This window comes from Somniosus microcephalus, chromosome 14, assembly GCF_052327205.1.
Source record: "Somniosus microcephalus isolate GS21.2 chromosome 14, FLI_Smic_1.0, whole genome shotgun sequence".
Classification (NCBI taxonomy): Eukaryota; Metazoa; Chordata; class Chondrichthyes; order Squaliformes; family Somniosidae; genus Somniosus; species Somniosus microcephalus.
Window position 1 is genome coordinate 71,649,551 of NC_141000.1, and position 20,982 is coordinate 71,670,532.

The 20,982-nt window shown below is 41.2% G+C and overlaps 1 protein-coding gene across 1 annotated transcript in view; it reads left to right on the top strand.

Annotated features, from left to right (window-relative positions):
* Positions 1 to 20,982, top strand: part of usp9 (ubiquitin specific peptidase 9) — a 244,275-nt gene that overhangs the window by 109,467 nt on the left and 113,826 nt on the right. Inside the window, exons 17-20 of the mRNA XM_086007397.1 lie at positions 8,171 to 8,266; positions 9,067 to 9,278; positions 10,119 to 10,359; positions 15,350 to 15,499. Coding sequence (XP_085863523.1) covers positions 8,171 to 8,266; positions 9,067 to 9,278; positions 10,119 to 10,359; positions 15,350 to 15,499 — 699 coding nt within the window. The remainder of the gene's footprint in view (positions 1 to 8,170; positions 8,267 to 9,066; positions 9,279 to 10,118; positions 10,360 to 15,349; positions 15,500 to 20,982) is intronic.

Consider the following 20,982-nt stretch of genomic DNA (forward strand, 5'->3'; position numbering starts at 1 on the left):
TTGACTGACCATCAACCCCTCGTCTCCGTATTCAACCCTAAAAAGGGCGTTCCCATTATGACAGCGCAAAGGCTACAGAGGTGGTCCCTTTTCCTAGGGGCACACCAATATGACATAGAATACAAAGGATCAAAACAGCATGGGAATGCTGACGGTTTATCGCGCCTACCGTTGCCAACAGTAGAAGAGGCACCTACAGTGGACCCAGTGGACTCAACCATAGTGGAATGTCTACCGGTAACAAATTCTACCATTGAAAAGGAAACGAGAAATGACCCGACTCTCTCTCTCGAGTCTACGATTTAACGGTGAAGGGATGGCCAGCACATGGCGAACCACTGTTGCCAGCATTCTCGCAAAGAAGAGAACAGCTGTCAGTGTGCCGAGGAACCTTGATGTGTGGATCCAGAGTGGTGATTCCACCCAAACTCCAGGATAAAGTGCTAAAGGAGCTTCACGAGGGGCATCTGGGTGGAGTGAAAATGAAGAACCTAGCCAGAGCGTTTGTGGTGGCCAGGTATCGATGAAGACATCGAAGAAATGACCAAGAGCTGCCTAGGATGCCAGAAGGTCCAAAACGCCCCACCACAAGCCCCTCTACATCCATGGGAGTGGCCCTCATCTCCATGGCAAAGGGTACATATCGACTTTGCTGGTCCATTTATGGACTCAATGTTCTTAATCGCGGTTGATGCACACTCCAAGTGGCCGGAGGTAATAAAGATGTCCTCCACCACCACGGAAAAAACCATCACAGTATTAAGGACCATATTTGCCAGGAATGGGCTGCCTGAACAGATCTGTTCTGATAATGGACCGCAATTTGTGTCCGAAGAATTCAGGAAGTTCTTAAAAAAAACAATGGGGTTAAGCACTACACGTCCGCCCCATACCATCCCACCACCAATGGATTAGCTGAAAGGTTTGTCCAGACCTTCAAGAAGGCCATGGGTAATGAAGACATAAATCTACAACATAAGGTAGATAACTTCTTGTTTGCGTACAGGAATGCAACACGTGGTTACAAACCAAACTCCCGCCATGATGTTTTTCAATGGAAGACTAAGATGCCGGCTGGATTTGATCAAGCCAAACATCAGAAGGGACGTAGAGAACCGGCAATTTCAAGGCATGAATGAAAGGCCAACTAGAACCTTCCAGATAGGTCAACAAGTTTTGGCCCGGGACTACCGTACCGAGAAATGGCAGCCTGGAACTATTTGCACGCAACTAGGACCGCTGATGCATACCGTGGAGATTGGAGAAAGCATAATAAGGTGCCATGCTGACCAGATCATAGTCATCCGAAAAGGGACAACCTACACCACAACTCTATATGCCTAATGATGAAGCAGAGATACCCATAGTATCTACCTCCGATCCGGTGATACTGGAACCAGATGAACCACACTGGCATTCAAGCCGAATCGACCTTGCCAAAAGAACCTACTACACCACCGAAAACTACTACACCGAGGCGTTATCCGGACCGAGTCAGGAAGCCTCCAGAGAGACTGACTTATAATTGATTAACTGCAGCAAATGTGTAGATTATTGTTCTTGTAAACATGTTAATTAATGATTACTTAAAATGTTATGTACTAATTATCTAAAAGGGGAGGAATTGTTGTGTATGTACCTTTTTAAGAGCCCCTGTGTACAGTAATACCGGCAGTGACCACTCGGGTATATAAGCCTGTATAGCGTCTTGTATCTTTTAGTTCACCTCCAGACTTTGTTCAGTAAACACCTGTTAAACCAACTCCTGCATTCCGTGTCTCCATTAACACACGGATACAAGAATCTGCATGCACCCAAGTCCAAGTCATTAATATATATCAAGAAAAGCAGTGGTCCTAGTACTGACCCCTGGGGAGCACCACTATATACCTTCCAGTTCGAAAAACAACCGTTCACCACTACTCTCTGTTTCCTGTCACTTAGCCAATTTCGTATCCATGCTGCCACTGTCTCTCTTATTCCATGGGCTACAACTTTGCTGGCAAGCCTATTATGTTGCAGTTTATCAAATGCCTTTTGGAAATTGTTTGAGGTTGAAAGGGAAAATGACCTGGCCAGTTCCCATACCATCCATGTCTTGATGGTTTACTAAAGAACGAATTTCCACATTGGACCGTATTATGAAGTGTTAGAAGAGCAGCATTGGTGCTGAGTGCCAGTGTTGGATCTAAATGTAGTCCCAAGTGTCCAGCAGACATGCTGGAGTCCAGAGAAATGTCTGGACCATTTAATTGCTACACTACCACATATAAGATTTGTGTCTTAATGTGTGTGCCTCATGTTAAGCGTCATGCTTTGTTAGTCATTGAGCTGAAGTCTTAAATTCACAAGCAGTTACAACTGCCCTCTGATCTCGACTATTTATAATTCACTACAAATAACTGGATTTGCCTATTTAAAGCAGGGGCCTTAAAGGCACAAGCCAGGTTAGCAGATAAACGTAGTAACCATGCTGCAGATTCAAGGCAACTCCTGGGTATAAAGACCTCCCCATCCTTGGGACAGAAGACTATTGCTGCATTATATTTGGAATGCAATTTTGAACTTCTGAAGTTTGTATTTTTGAATCTGTTGCCAAGCTCGCTCGCTCTCTTGTTGATGGCTCATTTTTGTGGGGAGGGGGAAGATGTAAGTATTGGAAAAGAAATATAATTATTCACTTTTTGCCACTTCAAACCGTTTTTAAGTGTTTTGTAATTTTGGAGTTGATATTTTATCTAATGCCCAGTTGTAATCTATCAGATACAGTTACAACAAATAATTAATGAAGCTTCTTGTTCTACAGCCTTAAAATAGTTTAAAAGTTTGCTGGCTCCGGTTGTGAGCCTGACCTGAAATGGATAATATAGTGTGCATGGCGGATTGCAGTCCTTGAAGGGTCTGTATATTGAAGTAGATGCATTTATAAAAAAAAAAGGAATTGACAGGGTAGATGGGTTCTGTGTCTCTCTATAGTAGAAAAATTCAGATTAAGCTAGTTATAGGCAAAGCAAGAAAAGAAAATCAAAAACAAATATTGAGAATGTGGAATGCACTGCCAGAGAAAGCAATTGATGCAGAATCAATTGAGGTGTTCCAAAGAGAAATAATCAATCCTTGACACCTCTGTCCTCTGCTAACTAAGGGCCCCATCTGAAACCTTGTTTTTATCTCTCCAAGGTTCTTGAATGTGATGTCTTCCCAGATCTGCCCTGTATCTCTGCTATTTTGAATACTCCAGTCAGGTCACCTTCCTGCAGCCTTAAACACAGTTGATCACATCAGCCTTGTCCAACTCTTCTACTGTAGTTCAGATCGGTGGGACAACTCTCACTTGGTTCTACTCTTATGCCATTGCTAGAGATCTGATGGGTGTCTTCCCCCTCCTGCACCGTGATCCCGGGAGTCCCCCACAGGAGCGGCAGTAATTTTCTGCAGCTGAATATTCAAGTCAAAATCATTTGACCCCATGATAAACTCTACTTTTGGAACATAGGAACAGGAGTAGGCCATTCAGCCCCTTGAACCTGCTAAGTCATTGTTAGCTAATGGCTAATTAGAACCTCGACCCACTTACCTGCTGTTGCTCCATATCCCTTGATACCAAAAAATCTATTGATCTCAGACTTGAAAATTTCAGTTGACCCAGCCTTTTGGGGGATGGGAGGGAAAGAGTTCCAGATTTTTACTATCCTTTTGTATGAAGACATTCTTCCTGATTTCACTCTTGAATGGCCTGGCTCTGATTTTAAGATTATGCCACCTTGTGCTGGATTCCTCACCAGATGAAATAGTTTCTCTTCATCTACCCTATTGAATCCATATAATTTTAAACACCTTGGTTAGACCAACCCTCAAGTTTCTATGCTCAAGCCAAGTTTATGCAACCTGTCCTCAATTTAAACCTTTAAGCCCTGGTATCATTCTAGTGAATGACCACTGCAACCACTCCAAGGCCAATTTGTCCTTCCTGTGGTAAGGTGCCCAGAACTGAACGCAGTACTTCAGATGGGGTTTGACCCAAGGCTTTATACAACTGAGACATATTTTCCAGCCCCTTTAATCTAAATGTACACTCTCGGGAGCCGCAAGCCTACATTTCGTTGTACTGCACTTGTGCACTAACAATGACAATAAAAGTTGATTTGATTTTGATTTTTGATGAGCCTTTTTAATTCCTTTTTGTATCTGTGTACTAGTTTTCAGTAATTTGTGTACATGGACACCCAAATCTCTGCTTCTCCACAGTTTCTAGTTTCTGACCATTTAGAAAATACTCTGGTTTGTCTTTCTTTGGATCCAAAGCGGATGACCTTGCTCTTCCTCACATTGAGCTCTATTTGCCACAGTTTGGCCAACTCACTTACTCTGTCTGTCCCTTTGTAATGTCCTACTCCCATCGGCACTTACTGTGCCTCCCAACTTAGTGTCACTGTAAACTTAGATATACAACTCTCTCCCTTCCTTCATCTAAGTCATTGATCAATATGGTGAAAAGCCGAGGCCCAAATACAGCTCCCTGGGGAGCACCAGTTGCCACATCCCACAAAGCACACTAGTACGTACCAATGTTCTCTTTAAGCTGCACGACCATGCAGCTGTCTGGAGCACCCGTGCAGGCTGCTTGCCGGCTTTACAATAGGAAAAACCACGCATATGCAGGAATTTGAATAAGCTGCACACCCAAAAAAAATTCGAGGGAACATTGGTACGTACCCTTTATTCCCCTACTCTGCATCCTACCTCCTAACCAATTTTGAACCTGTCGCAAGGCTGCCTCCAATTTCGTGTGCTTTCATTTTTACTACTGACTCCATACCCCTCCCTGGCCACAGACTCCGGTTGAATCATATCTTCTCCATCACCAAGACTGCCTACATCTACCTCCATAACTTTGCTTGCCTGCCCATCTGCTGCTGAAACCCTTGTTCATGCTTTTATCACCTCTAGACTCGATTACTTTAAATGCTCCCCTGACCAGCCTACCCTCCTTCACCATCTAAACTTCAGTTCATCTAAAATTCTACTGCTTGTAGCTTATCGTATACCAAGTCCTGCTCAACATCACCCTGTCCTTCCTGACCTGCATTGGCTCACAGCCCTTCAGCCTCAAACTTCTAAGGGTGGATACAGAGGAAAGTGGAGTTGGAACAGGGTAGTGAAAAGTGAGTGGTGAGGGTTGCAAGGAAGTGGTCAGAGATGGGCTTATCTATGATTGAAACTGTGGAAGTAGGGAGGCCATGCATGATTGAAGGGTTGGCCGTGCATATCGTTAGGCGAGTTTATATGGACGGAAATGTTAAGGGAGGACAGAAGGGCAGTGAAATCAGAAGAGAGGGCAAGTTGCGTTTAGATGAGAAAGTTAAGGTAGAGAATGAAGATTTTGAAGGTGAGATGTTTGAAGGAGAAGGAGGTACCAGAGGAGTAACTGGAGAGACCAAGCTGGTAAGGGCCTGAATGAGTGTTCAGAGGTGTGTGGAATAAGTGGATTTGTAAGTAATTTTCTTGTACCATAGATTGTGTCCTTTAACTGAGCTGCTGAGTGGTAGCTATTATTCCTGGATAATGTATTTTCCAAATATCCCAGTACCACCTATGGACAAAATTAGAATGATTCTAAATTCTTGGCATTTGTACTGTCTTTTTTCCCTTTGAGTTGGAACAGTATTTATGCAATCCATAATAAGTATTTTGATTGGTGTTGAATTACGTTTTCTAATTCAAGGAAGTGTGATGAGAACTTTTAAGCTCAGGTTTGTGGCCAAACTCAATTTTTCAATTATTATTGAGATACTTATATAAAACAGTGGTCTAAGATGTAAGTTTTACTCACTGTTTTGAGTCAGGGCATCTTGCTCATTTCATTCTTTGCTGAAGAGGTGTTATAGATCGTCACTGCTAAAGGAGCTCAATTTTCTACAGTGAATCTAATGTTCATCAGTGCTAGTAATGGTAACCATTCCCTTTGTATAAACTTTCCTAACCATATTCAGGGTCACCCCTTTGACCTTGCCATCTCACATAGAAAAATAGGAGCAGGAGTAGGCCATTCGGCCCTTCGAGCCTGCTCCGTCATTCAATATTATCATGGCTGATCCTCTATCTCAATACCATATTCCCGTTCTCTCCCCATACCCCTTGACGCCTTTTGCGTCTAGAAATCTATCTATCTCCTTCTTAAATATATTCAGTGACTTGGCATCCACAGCCTTCTGTGGTAGAGAATTCCACAAGTTCACCACCATCTGAGTGAAGAAATTTCTCCTCATCTCAGTCCTAAATGTCCTACCCCGTACCCTGAGACTGTGACCCCTCGTTCTAGACCCCCCAGCCAGGGGAAACATCCTCCCTGCATCCAGTCTGTCTAGCCCTGTCAGAATTTTCTACGTTTCAATGAGATCCCCTCTCATACTTCTAAACTCTAGTGAATACAGGCCCAGGCGACCCAATCTCTCCTCATACGACAGTCCTGTCATCCCAGGAATCAGTCTGGTGCCCCGTCTCTTTTCTCCACCTCCCCCCCCCCCCCCCCCCCCCCAACATCTCTGACCACTTCCCTGCATCCCTCCCCACTCACATTTCCCTACTCCTCTCCAACTCCACTTTCTTCGGCATTCTCCCCTGGAATAAACTCTCCTCCAAGTCCCTAGTCTTTGTACCATTACAAAGTAACATATTGTATGAACAGAATACTCTCTAGAAACTGGAATAGATGTAATGATTCCTTACTGTGATAGAAATGAAGAAAACCTAGCTACATAACTCGAGGTAAGTTTGCTATGTTTGGTTGTCTAATTTGTTCAGAAACATACCAGCACGTGTAGTATTTTTCTGCTTATAAAATGGTTAATGTGATTTTTTTTTTTTAAAGTAATAAATGAGTTAATTGTGTCGTGTTGGAGAAATATTTGTTTGGTAAATATGCTTGGCAGTCGAGTTTGGATGTTTCCAATTTGTAGATATTGCTGTTTCTTTCGTTGCTGACCAACAGTTGAAGCTTCGTGAGCTTGGTGTGCTCAGAAGTATGATGTGAGCACTAGACATTGTGGATAGTGGATTTTAAAGTGATCCATCAAGGTAACTTATATTGCGTTTTCCCCCCAGTAGTGGGGCTTGTACAGTGTCTGCATATTTGACGCAAGGCACGCTTTGATTGGCTTCTTTTCCTGCTGCTGCCTATTTTTCAAAAATAAGTGATTGGAGGAAAGTGAAAGCAGTCATGTGAATCCCAGCTATATGATGCCGCTCAAGATGATTACAAATGATTTTGCTCTCTGAGACACCATCCACTATGTAAAGTATTTCTCCAGTGCAGGATATCCTGATATCCAATGAAGTCCAAAGTCTTTCTTGCCTCAGGATAAGAAGCAAATTCCTTATGCCATAATTTTCCATTTGCATGCATAAATGTTCAGATGCCTAGAGTCTGACTAGTTAAGTCACAAACAATAGTTGTAAATTACTTCTAGTTGTGGCTCATCTCATGAGTGGAGATATTTATTGGACAGATATTTATTGCAACTTGTTACCAGCTAGTTTAAGTCATAGGACAAAAGTAGTGTTTCTGTTGTAAAGCGAAGTTGTTTCTAGGCTAATTAAGCATGCTGAGTCTGACACGTTATCACCAACATTGCACAACATCTGATGCACTTCAGTGTAAAGTTGTGTCTCCTACAGCTGCTAGAGGCTGAGTATGGTTCAGAACATCGGACATGGGTTTCATCCATACTGCTGAGTGAGAATGAAATCGCTGTAACAGGTGTGACTTTAGGTTGGTTTTGCTCTTCAAGTATTGGTGAACGTATCCTCTTAATTTGAGACTGAAATACAATAGTAGTAAGCAAAATCTGATGTGAAACCTGGCTGGGCAAGGCCAGATTCTTGTGTGGTGCCAGACTCTTCATTGAGCTGTGCCCAAATGGTTTCCCCTGCTGTACTCTTCCATTCGATGGCTGCTTGCTTATTTGTATGGTTGAACTGCAGTCAAAGAATTAAGAAGATGACACCAAAGGACAAATCTGAGTGACAAATTGGAAGAATTTCATAACAGTATTTGAGGAGATATATATATATATATGGAATATAATTCTGAAGTTGGACTTAAGTTAGAAAAACTCCATGTTTTTAGCTTCAATTTTTTAATGCCTTTTCCATTGCCTGTCCTCAATAGGTTGTAATTCAAGGAAGTGATGACATTGCCAGTAGAGCGATAGACCTGCTAAAAGAAATATACACAAACCTTGGCCCGAGATTGCAGGTTAATCAGGTAGGTGTTCCAAACTGGAGATTGTGCACACACTCTGAAAATATGATTTGACTCTGGATTAAAATGTATTATGACAAGTTGAAGTGCTAGTTCATTTATGCTGGCAATCTCAATCTTGGTTGAGCATTTCAATGAAGTAGGAGATGTTAATGCAAGGTGAGCAGGCAGTGTTGTGCATTAACGAAGTAATGCTATGTTAAACTTAATCTGTCTAATCTTGTTTAGGATCGTTAACGTTCTGAAATGGGATTTGCAGTACTCGTATTTAAAAATGTGTAGATATCAAAAATTGCATAAAGAGCATCAAAGTAAAAGTTGTTTCTAATGTTTGCAACTCTAGGGACCTTTTCTGCTTTGTACAATGAAATACAAATCGTATGTAAATTTTTAAGTGAAAAGTGTCCTATTGAAGGTATAATAACTGACAAGCTCAGTGTCAACTTTCTGGTTGAGAACTAACTGTAAAATTAAATGCATGCGTCTCAACTTCATTGAGGATTTTATAGAAACCTGGAGGTGCACCTGTGCTTTAGTGTGACCTATCTAGAGATTTTCCTGCCAAGCAAAAAATACCGCAGGTGGACTTCTACACCAATGCAATACTTTGGAATGCTTGTTGCTACCATCTCCTGATAGTGCCAACTGATGTACCGAAATATATATTCAGCTGCTTAGTGATGGAGAAAGGGGGATGGTAGAGGGGAGAAAATGGTTACTGTTTCAGCCAGTTGAAGATCGTGTAAATTGTAAGTGCGCGTCTGTTTGCAATGTCTAACTGCTCCCAATATTCACTCAAATAGGTAGAGATTCATGAAGACTTTATTCAGTCATGTTTTGATCGATTGAAGGCCTCCTATGACACGCTGTGTGTACTAGATGGTGACAAAGACAGTATTAATTGTGCAAGGCAGGAGGCAATACGGATGGTACGTGTATTGACAGTGTTGCGTGAGTACATAAATGAATGCGACAGCGACTACCATGAGGAGCGGACTATTCTACCTATGTCTAGGTATGTACATTAAAAGTATTGCTTTCAATTTAAGGTAAAATAATATATACTTGGCTTCTATCCTGGTTTACTGATAAACTGAATTATTTTAGTTAATTTTTTCAGGGGCAGTTTTCTTCCACTGTTTTTTGTAACACACTTTGGGTTTTTGGTTGAGGCCATCACACTTGATACATTAAATTCTGTGCTTGATGAGTATTAATTCATTCTAATCATGCAGGTAAGTGATATAGGATATCTTTTGGAGAGTAAATTGATAATTACTTCACCATGATGTACAAAGCAGTATTGGTGACAACAGTGGCTGAAAACAGTGTCAGGATTACATGCTCTGTTGGTTTACTTTCCATTTTCATTGAATTTTTAAGGGCCCATTTACTTACGTGTAGAATTGTATATCCTCTGCATGGATCTGCGAGCATTCGACTGTTCATATAACTTAACAGTTTCTAAACAGTTAGCTATGCAGAAATGTACTTCCTGTTGATCAGTCATTTAGTTCCATTGGCAGTAGTTGTGAAGAAGTCCAATGCAATTTCTTTCCAGATTGATGGAGGTGGTAGCATAATCAGAAGATCTAAAGATGGGTTCTGCCTGCTTCGTTTAAGTTTCGTAACGGAATCAAAAGGAATTTAAGGACTTGAGTTAGCTTTGCAAAATACCACATTGTAATTGTTATGAAGTGAAGCCGTATTTACTCGAGCAAAACTATTTTGCGATAATACTGCTTTGTTATTTAATTGTAATGTCTTGCGTATTTGAGGCTTCGTTCAGAGGAGCAAATTTCCATCATTTTATGTAGTTGGGATCATGAAACTAAGAATTTTCTCTTCTCTACAGAGCTTTTCGTGGAAAGCATGTATCACTTGTTGTACGGTTTCCAAATCAAGGACGTCAAGTAGAAGATTTGGATATTTGGTCTCACACAAATGACACCATTGGGTCTGTTAGACGCTGTATCCTCAGTAGAATAAAAGCCAACAGTGCACATACGAAAGTAGAACTGTTTATTGGTGGTGAACTTGTAGACCCAGCTGATGATCGGAAATTAATTGGACAGTTAAATCTTAAAGATAAAACAGTAAGTACTGTGATAAAATATTATATATTTATAGTCAACAATGAGTAAAATCAAATGAAGCTGGACTGAAATGGCCCAATGTTTGAAGAGTTATTTGCCCCTATAGACAGCCATGTGCTGTCGTCTTTCTAATTTTCATAACTTCTTTTCAGATGAGATTAATTTACAGAATATTCCTCATTTGTTTGTTTGTTCAGAATTGACTTGTGCCTAAAATTGTAATCAATTGACTTTGTATGCAAAAGGAAATGGTTTGTTAGTTTAAAGAAGGCATATCTTGAGGTAGTAGTTTTTATTGAAGAACCACAAGACGCTGAGATGGCATGATGTTGGCTGGCGATGCCAGACCATGCAATCTGTAGCATGGTGTTTTGATATTTTATGGCTCTGTATTGGCTAATTTGTTTTGAAGTTGTGCCCTCTTTCATAACATAAGAAATAGGAGCAGGAGTAGATCACTCGGACCTTCGAGCCTGCTCCACCATTCAATGAGATCATGGCTGATCTTCTGCCTCAATTCCATTCACCAGCCATATCGCCAAATCCCTTGATGCCCTTACTCATCAGAAATCTATCGACTTCTGTTTTGAATATACCCAATGACTGAGCCTCCACAGCCCTCGGGTAGAGAATGCCAAAGATTCACAACCCTCTGTGAAGAAATTTCTTCTCATCTCAGTCCTGAATGGCCTACCCTTTATCCTGAGGCTGTGGCCCCTGGTCGTAGACTCCCCAGCCAAGGGAAACATTCTCCCAGCATCCATCCTATCAAGCCCTGTAATAATTTTGTATGCTTCAATGAGATCCCCTCTCTTCTGAATTCAAGAGAATACAGGCCTAGCTTACTCGATCTCTTCTCATACAACAGTCCCGCCATCCCAGGAATCAATCTCGTGAACCTTCATTACACTCCCTCTATGGCAAGTATATCCTTCCTTAGGTAAGGAGACCAAAATTGTACACAGTACTCCAGGTGTGGTCTCACTAAGGCCCTATATAATTGGAGTAAGACTTCTTTACTCCTGTACTCAAATCCTCTTGTAATGAAGGCCAGCATACCATTTGCCTTCCTAATGGCTTGCTGCACCTGCACATTCACTTTCAGTGACTCATGTACAAGGACACCCAGGTCCCTTTGAGCATCTGCATTCCCGAATCTTTCACCATTTAGGAAATACTCTGCCTTTCTGTTTTTTCTACCAAAGTGGATAACTTCACATTTATCCGCATTATATTCCTTCTGCCATGTTCCCGCCCACTCACTGAGCCTGTCGAGATCCCCTTGAAGCCTCTTCACATCCTCTTCGCAACTGACACTGCTACCTAACTTTGTGTCATCAGCAAATTTGGAAATGTTACATTTAGTCCCCTCATCCAAATCATTGATACAGATTGTGAATAGCTGGGGCCCAAGCACTGATCCTTGCGGTACCCCACTAGTCACAGCCTGCCATCCTGAAAAAGACCCGTTTATCCCTACTCTTTCCAATGGGTCTACTCAAGGATTGTGCCAATCTAGGTGATTAAATACCCTAACTGATCTGGATTGTCCTATTGATCAGTGACATACTGAGAGGGAACATTTGTTATCTTCAAGAAATCTACAGTTAAATGCAATTTGAAAATAATGCCGTGCCATTATTGGATTTTGGTTCAACTGAAAATTATAGCTCTCGCTTCACTGACAATTGATTAGCATGAATCAGAAATATGCTTGTTGCTGGGATCTTTGAAGCAGCAGGCGAATGCCCAAATGAGTGATTACTATTTCTAAAATTCAATTCTCCCAAGGCATAGGGTTAATCTAGGTTGGTTCAACTAAGTGGTGATGGAACATTTGCATGGTCCAAGTTTTGCTGGTTTTTGTGGATCTTTGTCCTCGCTACCCAGGACAAATGCTTCTTTCTTAAGAGTGCTCAGTAACTTGGCAGCACCTCATGTTATGTTCTGTATTGTTCCCAACCAGTGAATAACATTGTAATAGAAACTGTTAGTGCACCATCAGTTCTCCCTGCCTAACCACCCTCCACCCACTCCACCAATAAGTTTGGATCTCAGTTGGGTTGATGTGAGTGGGGGTGGGAGGTGTGCAATGGAAGCCAGGCACTTGCTCAAAAGATAGGAGGAAGAAACTCATATTTGAGTAATTCTCAAAGATGCTTGGTATGGAATTGGTAGAAGTCTGGAATGCAGGTTGTGTGTGGATGGTGTATGACCCTGGGGGAGAGGAGCAGCTTTCTGTCCTCAATTGTTTTGTTTAAAAAAAAAAAATTAAAAAAAATTGAGTAGGCTTAACACCAGCCACTTGTGTGACCTTCATCAACTGCAGAATTCACTTAGTTATGCTCCCAGACTCCTCAAAAATCAGAGCAAAAAAAGAAAGACTTGCATTTATATAACGCCTTTCACGACCAGCAGACGTCTCAAAGCGCTTTACAGCCAATGAAGTACTTTTGGAGTGCAGTCACTATTGTAATGTAGAAAACACGGCAGCCAGTTTGCACACAGCAAGCTCCCACGAACAGCAACGTGATAATGACCAGATAATCTGTTTTTGTTATGTTGATTGAGGGATAAATATTGGCCAGGACACTGGGCATAACTCCCCTGCACTTCTTCGAAATAGTGCCATGGCATTGTTTACGTCCACCTGAGAGAACAGACGGGGCCTCGGTTTAACGTCTCATCGAAAGACTGCACTTCCGACAGTGCAGCACTTCCTCAGTACTGCACTGGAGTGTCAGCCTAGATTTTTGTGCTCAAGTCTCTGGAGTGGGACTTGAACCGACAGCCTTCTGACTCAGAGGCGAGAGTGCTACCTGCAGCTGACACTGGAGACGAAACCTACTTTTGACTGTGTTTTGGGGTCAGTTTCTCAAGATTTTTTATATCTGGTGGGGTATAATAGATTATCCTTCATGATCCACCTTTTCCTATGAAAGTATCTGCAACAATTCCTCTAGTCTTTATTTAAAATTACAAATCATCTCCAACTGAAACCTCAGTTAGCTGCATCTGTCCTATTGTAAATACTAAATTTAGCCACAACCTGTATATAGTGTACATGCACAGGCAAGTCTTCTTTTAAGCTTCTTTCCATAGCATGACTGCTTCATGTTTATAGTCCATTCCTGTAAAGATGGATATTAGCCAAAAAAAAGCTATTTTCAAGAGTCCAGTTTTTTATTATAACCAATCCAAGATGCGAAGCATGGGAATTAATATCTCTGATTATGGTTGGAAAATCACCACTGGAGCAGTTGGCACTCAAGTCAACCATCTTTATTCCAGTAACACAAACTGCTACAGTTTAACTTAGATATTTTGTATTAACCTGGCGAGTCTGCATAGAACATCAGTAATTAAACTACCTGCACAGTTTCTCTTGCCTTTTGAACCCCTTCATGGATGGTGTTGTCTGGAACTCTGCTATTGTGCATCATTTGCTGGAACCCAGTTGCTGATGTTGGTGTGCAAGAGGTCTGACTTGCCCACTGGTATCTCTTCAGTTCATTTTTTTGCAAAGCTTTCTCTACCTCCAGTACATTTTTGAGGCATTTGTGTTTGTTGTATCTGACTGCAGTATTACAATAAAACAAAATTACTTTGTCATATGATTTCTTTTAACTGGAGAAATCTGTAAAAGAGCAACATCTTAAAAGCTGTAGCGAAGTTTTGGTAAATGTGTCGGATGATTTTAACTTTGGTATAATAATCTGTACATTGGAACTGACAACAACTTGTATTTATGTAGCACCTTTAACGCAGTAAAGCGTCCAAGGCACTTCACAGAAGTGTTATTAGACAAAAATTTGACACCGAGCCACATAAGGAGAAATTAGGGCAGGTGACCAAAAGCTTGGCCCAAGAGGTAGGAGCGTCTTAAAGGAGAAAAGAGAGGACGAGAGGTTTAGGGAGGGAATTTCACAGCTTAGGGCCTTGGCAGCTGAAGGCACAACCACCAGTGATTGAGCGATTTATAATCAGGGATGCTGAAGAGGGCAGAATTAGAGTGCCGATATCTCGGGGTGGGGGGATGGGGGGGCGTTGTTGTGGGGCTGGAGGAGATTAGAGATAGAGGGCCGAGGCCATGGAGGGATTTGAAAACGAGGATGAGAATTTTATAATCGAGGCGTTGGTTAACCGGGAGCCAATGTAGGTCAACAAGCACAGGGGTGATGGGTGAACAGGACTTGGTGTGAGTTAGGACATGGGCAGCTGAGGTTTGGATCACCTCTAGTTTACGTAGGGTAGAATGTGGGAGGCCAACTAGGAGTGTGTTATTCCAGAGGTAACAAAGGCATTGTTGAGGATTTCAGCAGCAGATGAGCTGAGGCAGGGGTGGAGATGGGCAATGTTACGGAGGGGGAAATAGGCCATCTTAGTTTGTGACAAGTACTGAAGGAAGCAACATTCCCAGGTCTTGGTATCTTCCTTAATTTAATTGGGGTGTGAAGACACTAATCTAGTTAAACAGCAGTTAGAGTGGCTTCAAAAGGGATAAGTTCCTGGCTGAGAAATCTCAATTTTGAGAATGTTAACTGAAGTGGGCGATCTGCTGTAGCTAGATTTACAAATGGCATTTGACAAAGTTCCACACAAGTCTATCAAACTATGCGGCTGCAGCAATAAAGCTTTGGAATGGATGAGACATTGTTGAAAGTTTAAAAAAAAAACTGGGTACCTGTCAGAGGAGTTATGTTGTGTCGGTTCATCCCGCAGTGCCAGTTGTGCATACTAAAAGTGGCCCACTAGGCACTTGAATTCCTAGAAGGATGGAGCAGTGGAGTTGAAGGCGGCAGATCAGAAATAACAAAGAATTTAACAAAAATGTATGTGAGCAGAAAAATGGTCGATGCGAGAGTTGTAAATTGTGGCTTGCATCTTGTACTATGTGGTACAACAGGAGATTTTGTTCATGTCCTATTGAAGATATAGAAAATGTTAACAATTCTATTACATCCATACTAATGGCAGATTTATTTTTCAGCTTATTACAGCCAAGCTGACACAAATAAGTTCAAATATGCCTTCAAGCCCCGATAGCTCTTCTGATTCTTCAACTGGCTCCCCTGGAAACCATGGTAACCACTACAGCGATGGTCCTAATCCTGAGGTAGAAAGCTGTTTACCTGGAGTGGTAAGAATATTGCAATGTTCTCTTGATATGCATATAATATAAATGTTTCTGGAAATTATATATTGTGAAGAAAAGGTTTTTAAAATTTGCATGACATCAGAAAGGACTCTGTTTAGCCTGTAGCTATATCAGTTTTGACTAATTTGTATAGCAAGACATGCTTCATAACTGAGTAAAATGGTGCAAAATCTAATTTTTCCTTTAATTTTCAATCTATGATAGCAGGATATATCCATTGTTATCCATTGTCATATGGGTAAATTCCCTGACGACATTGTTCCTTTGAGAGATGAGGTTCCCCCACACTGGAGTATCACAGAATCACAGAAACCCCACAGTGCAGATAGAGGCCATTCGGCCCATCGAGCCTGCACCGACACATATCCCACCCGATCCCCGTAACCCCTACACCAACACATATCCCACTCTATCCCCGTAACCCCATGTATTTAATCACCCTAACACTAAGAGTCAATTTATCATAGCCAATCAACCTAACCCGCACATCTTTGGACAATCAGCTTTTATTTTTCCTGAAATAATTTCTGAACAAGTTGATTTTGAAGCAGAGACAAGCTTATTTTCTGGGCAATACTGAGCAGGTCAGGCAACATCTGCCTGATCTGAGTATTTCCAACATTTTGTTTTTATTTTAGATTTCCAGCATCTGCAGTATTCTGCTTTTATACAAGTAAGTAGCACCTCGTTAAGGTGCGCTCAGTAATAGCCTTATTGAGGCAGACTTCACTTCCCTTAGGCTATGACGGATTGATGAGAAAAATATTAGTTTGCAGCCAGTTATGCTTAAGCAATGTTTAATGCATTAAATTCACTAATTGATAATATATAACGGCTATTTACTATACTGCATATTGATAATATAGCAGTATCCAGCAGTTGTAATTTTATTTACACCAGAGATAAAAATATATTTCATGCATTTACTTTTCAAACAACCATCTAACCAGAAACTTTGTTACGACAAGAATAGCAGAATCTACTAAGTCTTAATACTGGAAAAAGAGTAAGACAGATGGCAAACACATTTAATTAATGACTTACAAGAACAACTGCATTGACATAGCAGCCCATCCGGTCAAACGGTCAAGGTGCTTCACACACAACAAAATTACAGTTCTTGAAATGAACGGTACCACATTATCCCAGCCATTGCATCCAGCAGGCAAATCACATGAACGGATTGCACTTATATATCCGGAATATTCACTTAGCTGAATGATGTTCTGGAGTATGAGTGCTTTTCTTTGGTACATCCCTTCAAAGGATTCAGATTTTCTAAATCTTGCCATGACGCCTTGTCAGCTGTTGATGGTTACGATTTATTACTTTATTGTTTTACCAAGTATAACTTGAGTATGAGAAGTTGGCTCAGTTTGTGACTCTGGAGTTGGATTTCCAAAGCAAGTCTAAAAAACATAAGCACTCAAGGTTACCAAGGGAACTATCAGGTCAAGGGAACATCAGATTTAATTTTTTGAAAGGTTCTGTCTCATCTCATTTGTAGGCTCATCTACAACACATCTTTCTCATACCAGCTCTTATTTTTTTATTTACTGTGAGATGATTTGACAGAGTGCAGCCAGAGGCAACTCTGATGAGGGCCAGTTTCTCATCTTTGACCCAGATGGTTGCTGGGTGCTCCAATATTTTTTTAAAACACACACATGTAATGGGCTTCCAGCAGGCAAATTACATATTTCCCATAACCTAACACATGACCCAACAGACTGGTTTAGCAAGTAGTAGCTAGTTCTGCATTTCAGTGATGCATACTGTTAGAATTTTGAATTTACGGCACTTTTGTTCTTGACATAAATACAGACGTCTGCATTAGCAACTCTTAGGTTTTAGCAGTCATCTTTGAGCACTGTCTTTCTGGCCATATTTTTCCAGTGCTGTAAAGAATGGTGCAGACCATCATTAAATACTGTCTGCATTCTTGCAAATAAGGTTACTGTAGTACATCATTGGGCTGATACAGAATTTGTAGAACACAAACTGCCAACTGTGATAAAAATGGAACTGAACTTTCTTGAGGATTCTTAGTCTTCCACTCATCTTTGTTAATGAAATAAAAATCAAAAATGCTGGAAACACTCAGCAGGTCAGGCAGCATCTGTGGAGAGAGCAACAGAGTTAACGTTTTAGGTTGAAGCTCTATTTCAGATTTCCATCATCTTCAATATTTTGCTTTTATCTTTACTTTTTTGTTCAGATGGTAAAGGAGGTGGATGTTTGTAACTGAAAAGAGCTTGCTACCCAAATGAGTAGACATGGAAGGGGAATGGTGTGGTTGCACCTTCATCCAGTTACTGACTTGTCGTCTTGTCACTGAAGATAGTTTATCATTTATTCAATCGTTACTTGCCCATCAAGTGGAGAGTTAAATCTGTCTCCCATATTAATCTGTCTTGCGTCTTAATGTCAAAGCAGATGACTTGATGAATCCTACCAGTTCATTGATGGTGAGAAATTGGGTGAGGTCAATTATGCTTCTTTTCAAAGGCCTGCTTAGATGTTGAGAAACCAAATGTCCACTTGTCATAGTGCAGGTTAGTAATTGTCAATTGACAACAGTTAACCAATCCTGCAATTGTCATAACCTACCATGACTGGTGACCAGAAGGGAGAGAGCAGTAGGAACTGCAACTGGAGTTTGGTGATGGAGAGCAGCTTGAGTCAGGTAGGAAAGTGCAGCAGAAGCCAGTATTAAATTTGGGTTGGAAAAAGCAATGGGAGCCAGAGGTCAAGTGGGAGAGAGCAATAGGAGACAGGACTAGAGTTGGGTGGAGGAGAGCAACAGGGGCCAATGCTAAAATGGGAGAACAATTACTGAAGATGGGAGTGAGGACAACAATTTTTGTTTTGAGGATTTTATCTTTCTGATCTAGTGGAGTTGAGTTGGCTGCTTGGTTGAGCTGCTTTGCAGATTAAGCGGCTGCAATTTAGCAGTATTGCAATGGGGCAGGTGGGGAAGATTGTGGAGCATACGTTTAGCCCTCCTTAAATCTAACTATTGGGAAGCATGATTTTTTTTTTAATTTTTAGTAGTAAAATTTCCCTTGACATCCTTTAATCATCCAGTATCTGTGTTCTCAGAGGAACTTGTATATTCACTTAAGAAGCTTGTCAAGAAGCCAACTTCACCATGCAGAGCAGATTGTTAGATTTAGATGTTGGAACAGGTCATTTGTTTTGACTTTTATAAGCTTTCATGTGATTAGCAGCAGGGATAATGATCTGTCGTTTTTTTTTTTCAATTGGTAGTGTTTCGGCTTATTGTTTATTGTGACATAGAACAGCTCCAATCGAAATGAATAGATCTCAAAAAAAGCTAGCTGTTTTGAGAACCCAAGCACCTATATCTTCTGGGCTGGTAACTTTCCTGGAAGCAAGCTTTTAATGGAGATGTTTAACTTGTCCCTGATCTTGATTTGGATAATATTGAGCAATGGCACATATCCAGGAATTTGTGGAAAATTACTCCACTTTGGTTGAGGATAGGAAAAAGAGAGGATATTAAGGCTGAGCCAGACAGTGAAAATGGCTGCAACAATCTTGCTGTTCAGAGCTGACCTTGGTGAGCTGCTACTTGTTTCATTTTGGGGCTCTGGAAAACGATAAGCTTTTTGGTTGCGTGATTTTTCTTTATCATTTCCGTCACAAAGACTGCTTGCTTTCACCTCCACGACATTTTCTGCAGCTGTTCATCTCAGCTGCTAAGCTCATACATGCCTTCATTACTCCAAACTTGACTACCTCAGTGCTCTACCGTCTGGCCTCCTGTCCTCCATTCTCTGTAAACTTGAGCTGATCCAAAACTTTGCCCATATCCTATCCAGCACCAAGTCGTGCTTACTCATTACTTCACTGACCTACATTGGCTCCTCGTTTCTCAATGCCTCAAATTTGAGCACAGTACTCCAGATTGGATCTGACCAAAGCTATGTACAACTGTAGCATCCCTTCCTCCTTTTGAATTCCAACCCCTTGAGATAAAGGCCAACATTCCATTAGCCTTTTTTGATTATGTTTTGCACCTGTGCACTAGCCTTTAGTAATTTGTGTACATTGACACCTAAATCCTGTTGCTCCTCCACAGCTCCTAGTTTCTCGCCACTAAAAGTATTCCGATTTGGCTTCCTCAGATCCAAAATGGATGACCTCACGGTTTCCCACAATGAACTCCATCTGCCATAGATTTTCCCACTCACATTAGCCTGTCTATGTCCCTTTTGCAACTTGCTGCTCCCATCCACACAACTTCTTTTACCTCTTAATGTAGTGTCATCTGCAAACATTGCATGTACAACTGTCTATTCCATCATCGTTAATGTATGTGAAGAAAAGCTGAGTCCCCAGTACAGATCTCGGGTGCACCACTTTTACATCCCACCAATCGGGGAACAAACCCTTTATCCCAACTCTGTTTCCTACCTCCCAACCAATAACTGACCCACATCACGAGGCTACTGCCTATTGAGATGAAAGATGTATTTCCAGGTACTCTTCAGGTGAAGAAAGCTATATGTGTGCACTTTGTGAAATTTAGCTATTGCATATAAACTTATGACATGGCTTGTTTGGGCCTCTGAGCAAAACATTACAGTTCCCTGGTTAGAATGCTTACAGATTCATTAATGCTATTAATATTCCTGAGGTGGAAACTTGGACCAAATCGCAGGACATGCATATCTGTCAGATTAGAGATCTTTGAAGGAAAAGGGCTTTTTGGAAACTATGTTGAAAGATGCAAACTGTAAGGAGTGCAAGCAGAAACATGATCATCCCAGGCATGACCAGCTTGCACAACAAAGGCCAGTAGCCAAAATGGTTTCTCTACACCAAGATGCAAGTGGCCAGCTCTGTTCCATTTGCATTGAGTCAGTGATGTATTGCCTGTGAAAGATGCTACGTTTATGTTCCTGCATCCAAGTTGCGAAAAGGCCATCAGGTCCATAAATACTTTCCCCTATCCTTGTGATTTCTTGCCCATGCACTAACCATCTTCCAACATGGCACTCTTTGAAAACAAATGCTCTTTATTTGCAGTTTTGATGTTATCTTGGAGGCTCTGGGCGATGGACCTATCACTTAATATTGCTCTATATATTTCAGCCCTGCTCCTGCCCAGTCCTTCTAGTATAAGGGCAACAATATTAAATAGTGCCAACTGATTGTAGAGTTATTTTTCCATTGCCTCTTCTCCAAAGACAGGAACACTCAAAGCACACAAAAGGAATTGAAGGAAAAACTTGTATATTTTATATAGTGCCTTTCACATCCTCAGGATGTTCCAAAGCACTTTACATCTGACAAATTGCTTTTGAATTGTAGTCACTGTTGTTTGTAGCTAGAGATGGCAGCCAATTTGCACACAGCAAGGTCCCAAAACAGCAGTGAGATCAATGACCAATTAATCTATTTTGTTCGTATTGGTTGAGGGATAAATGTCAGCCAGG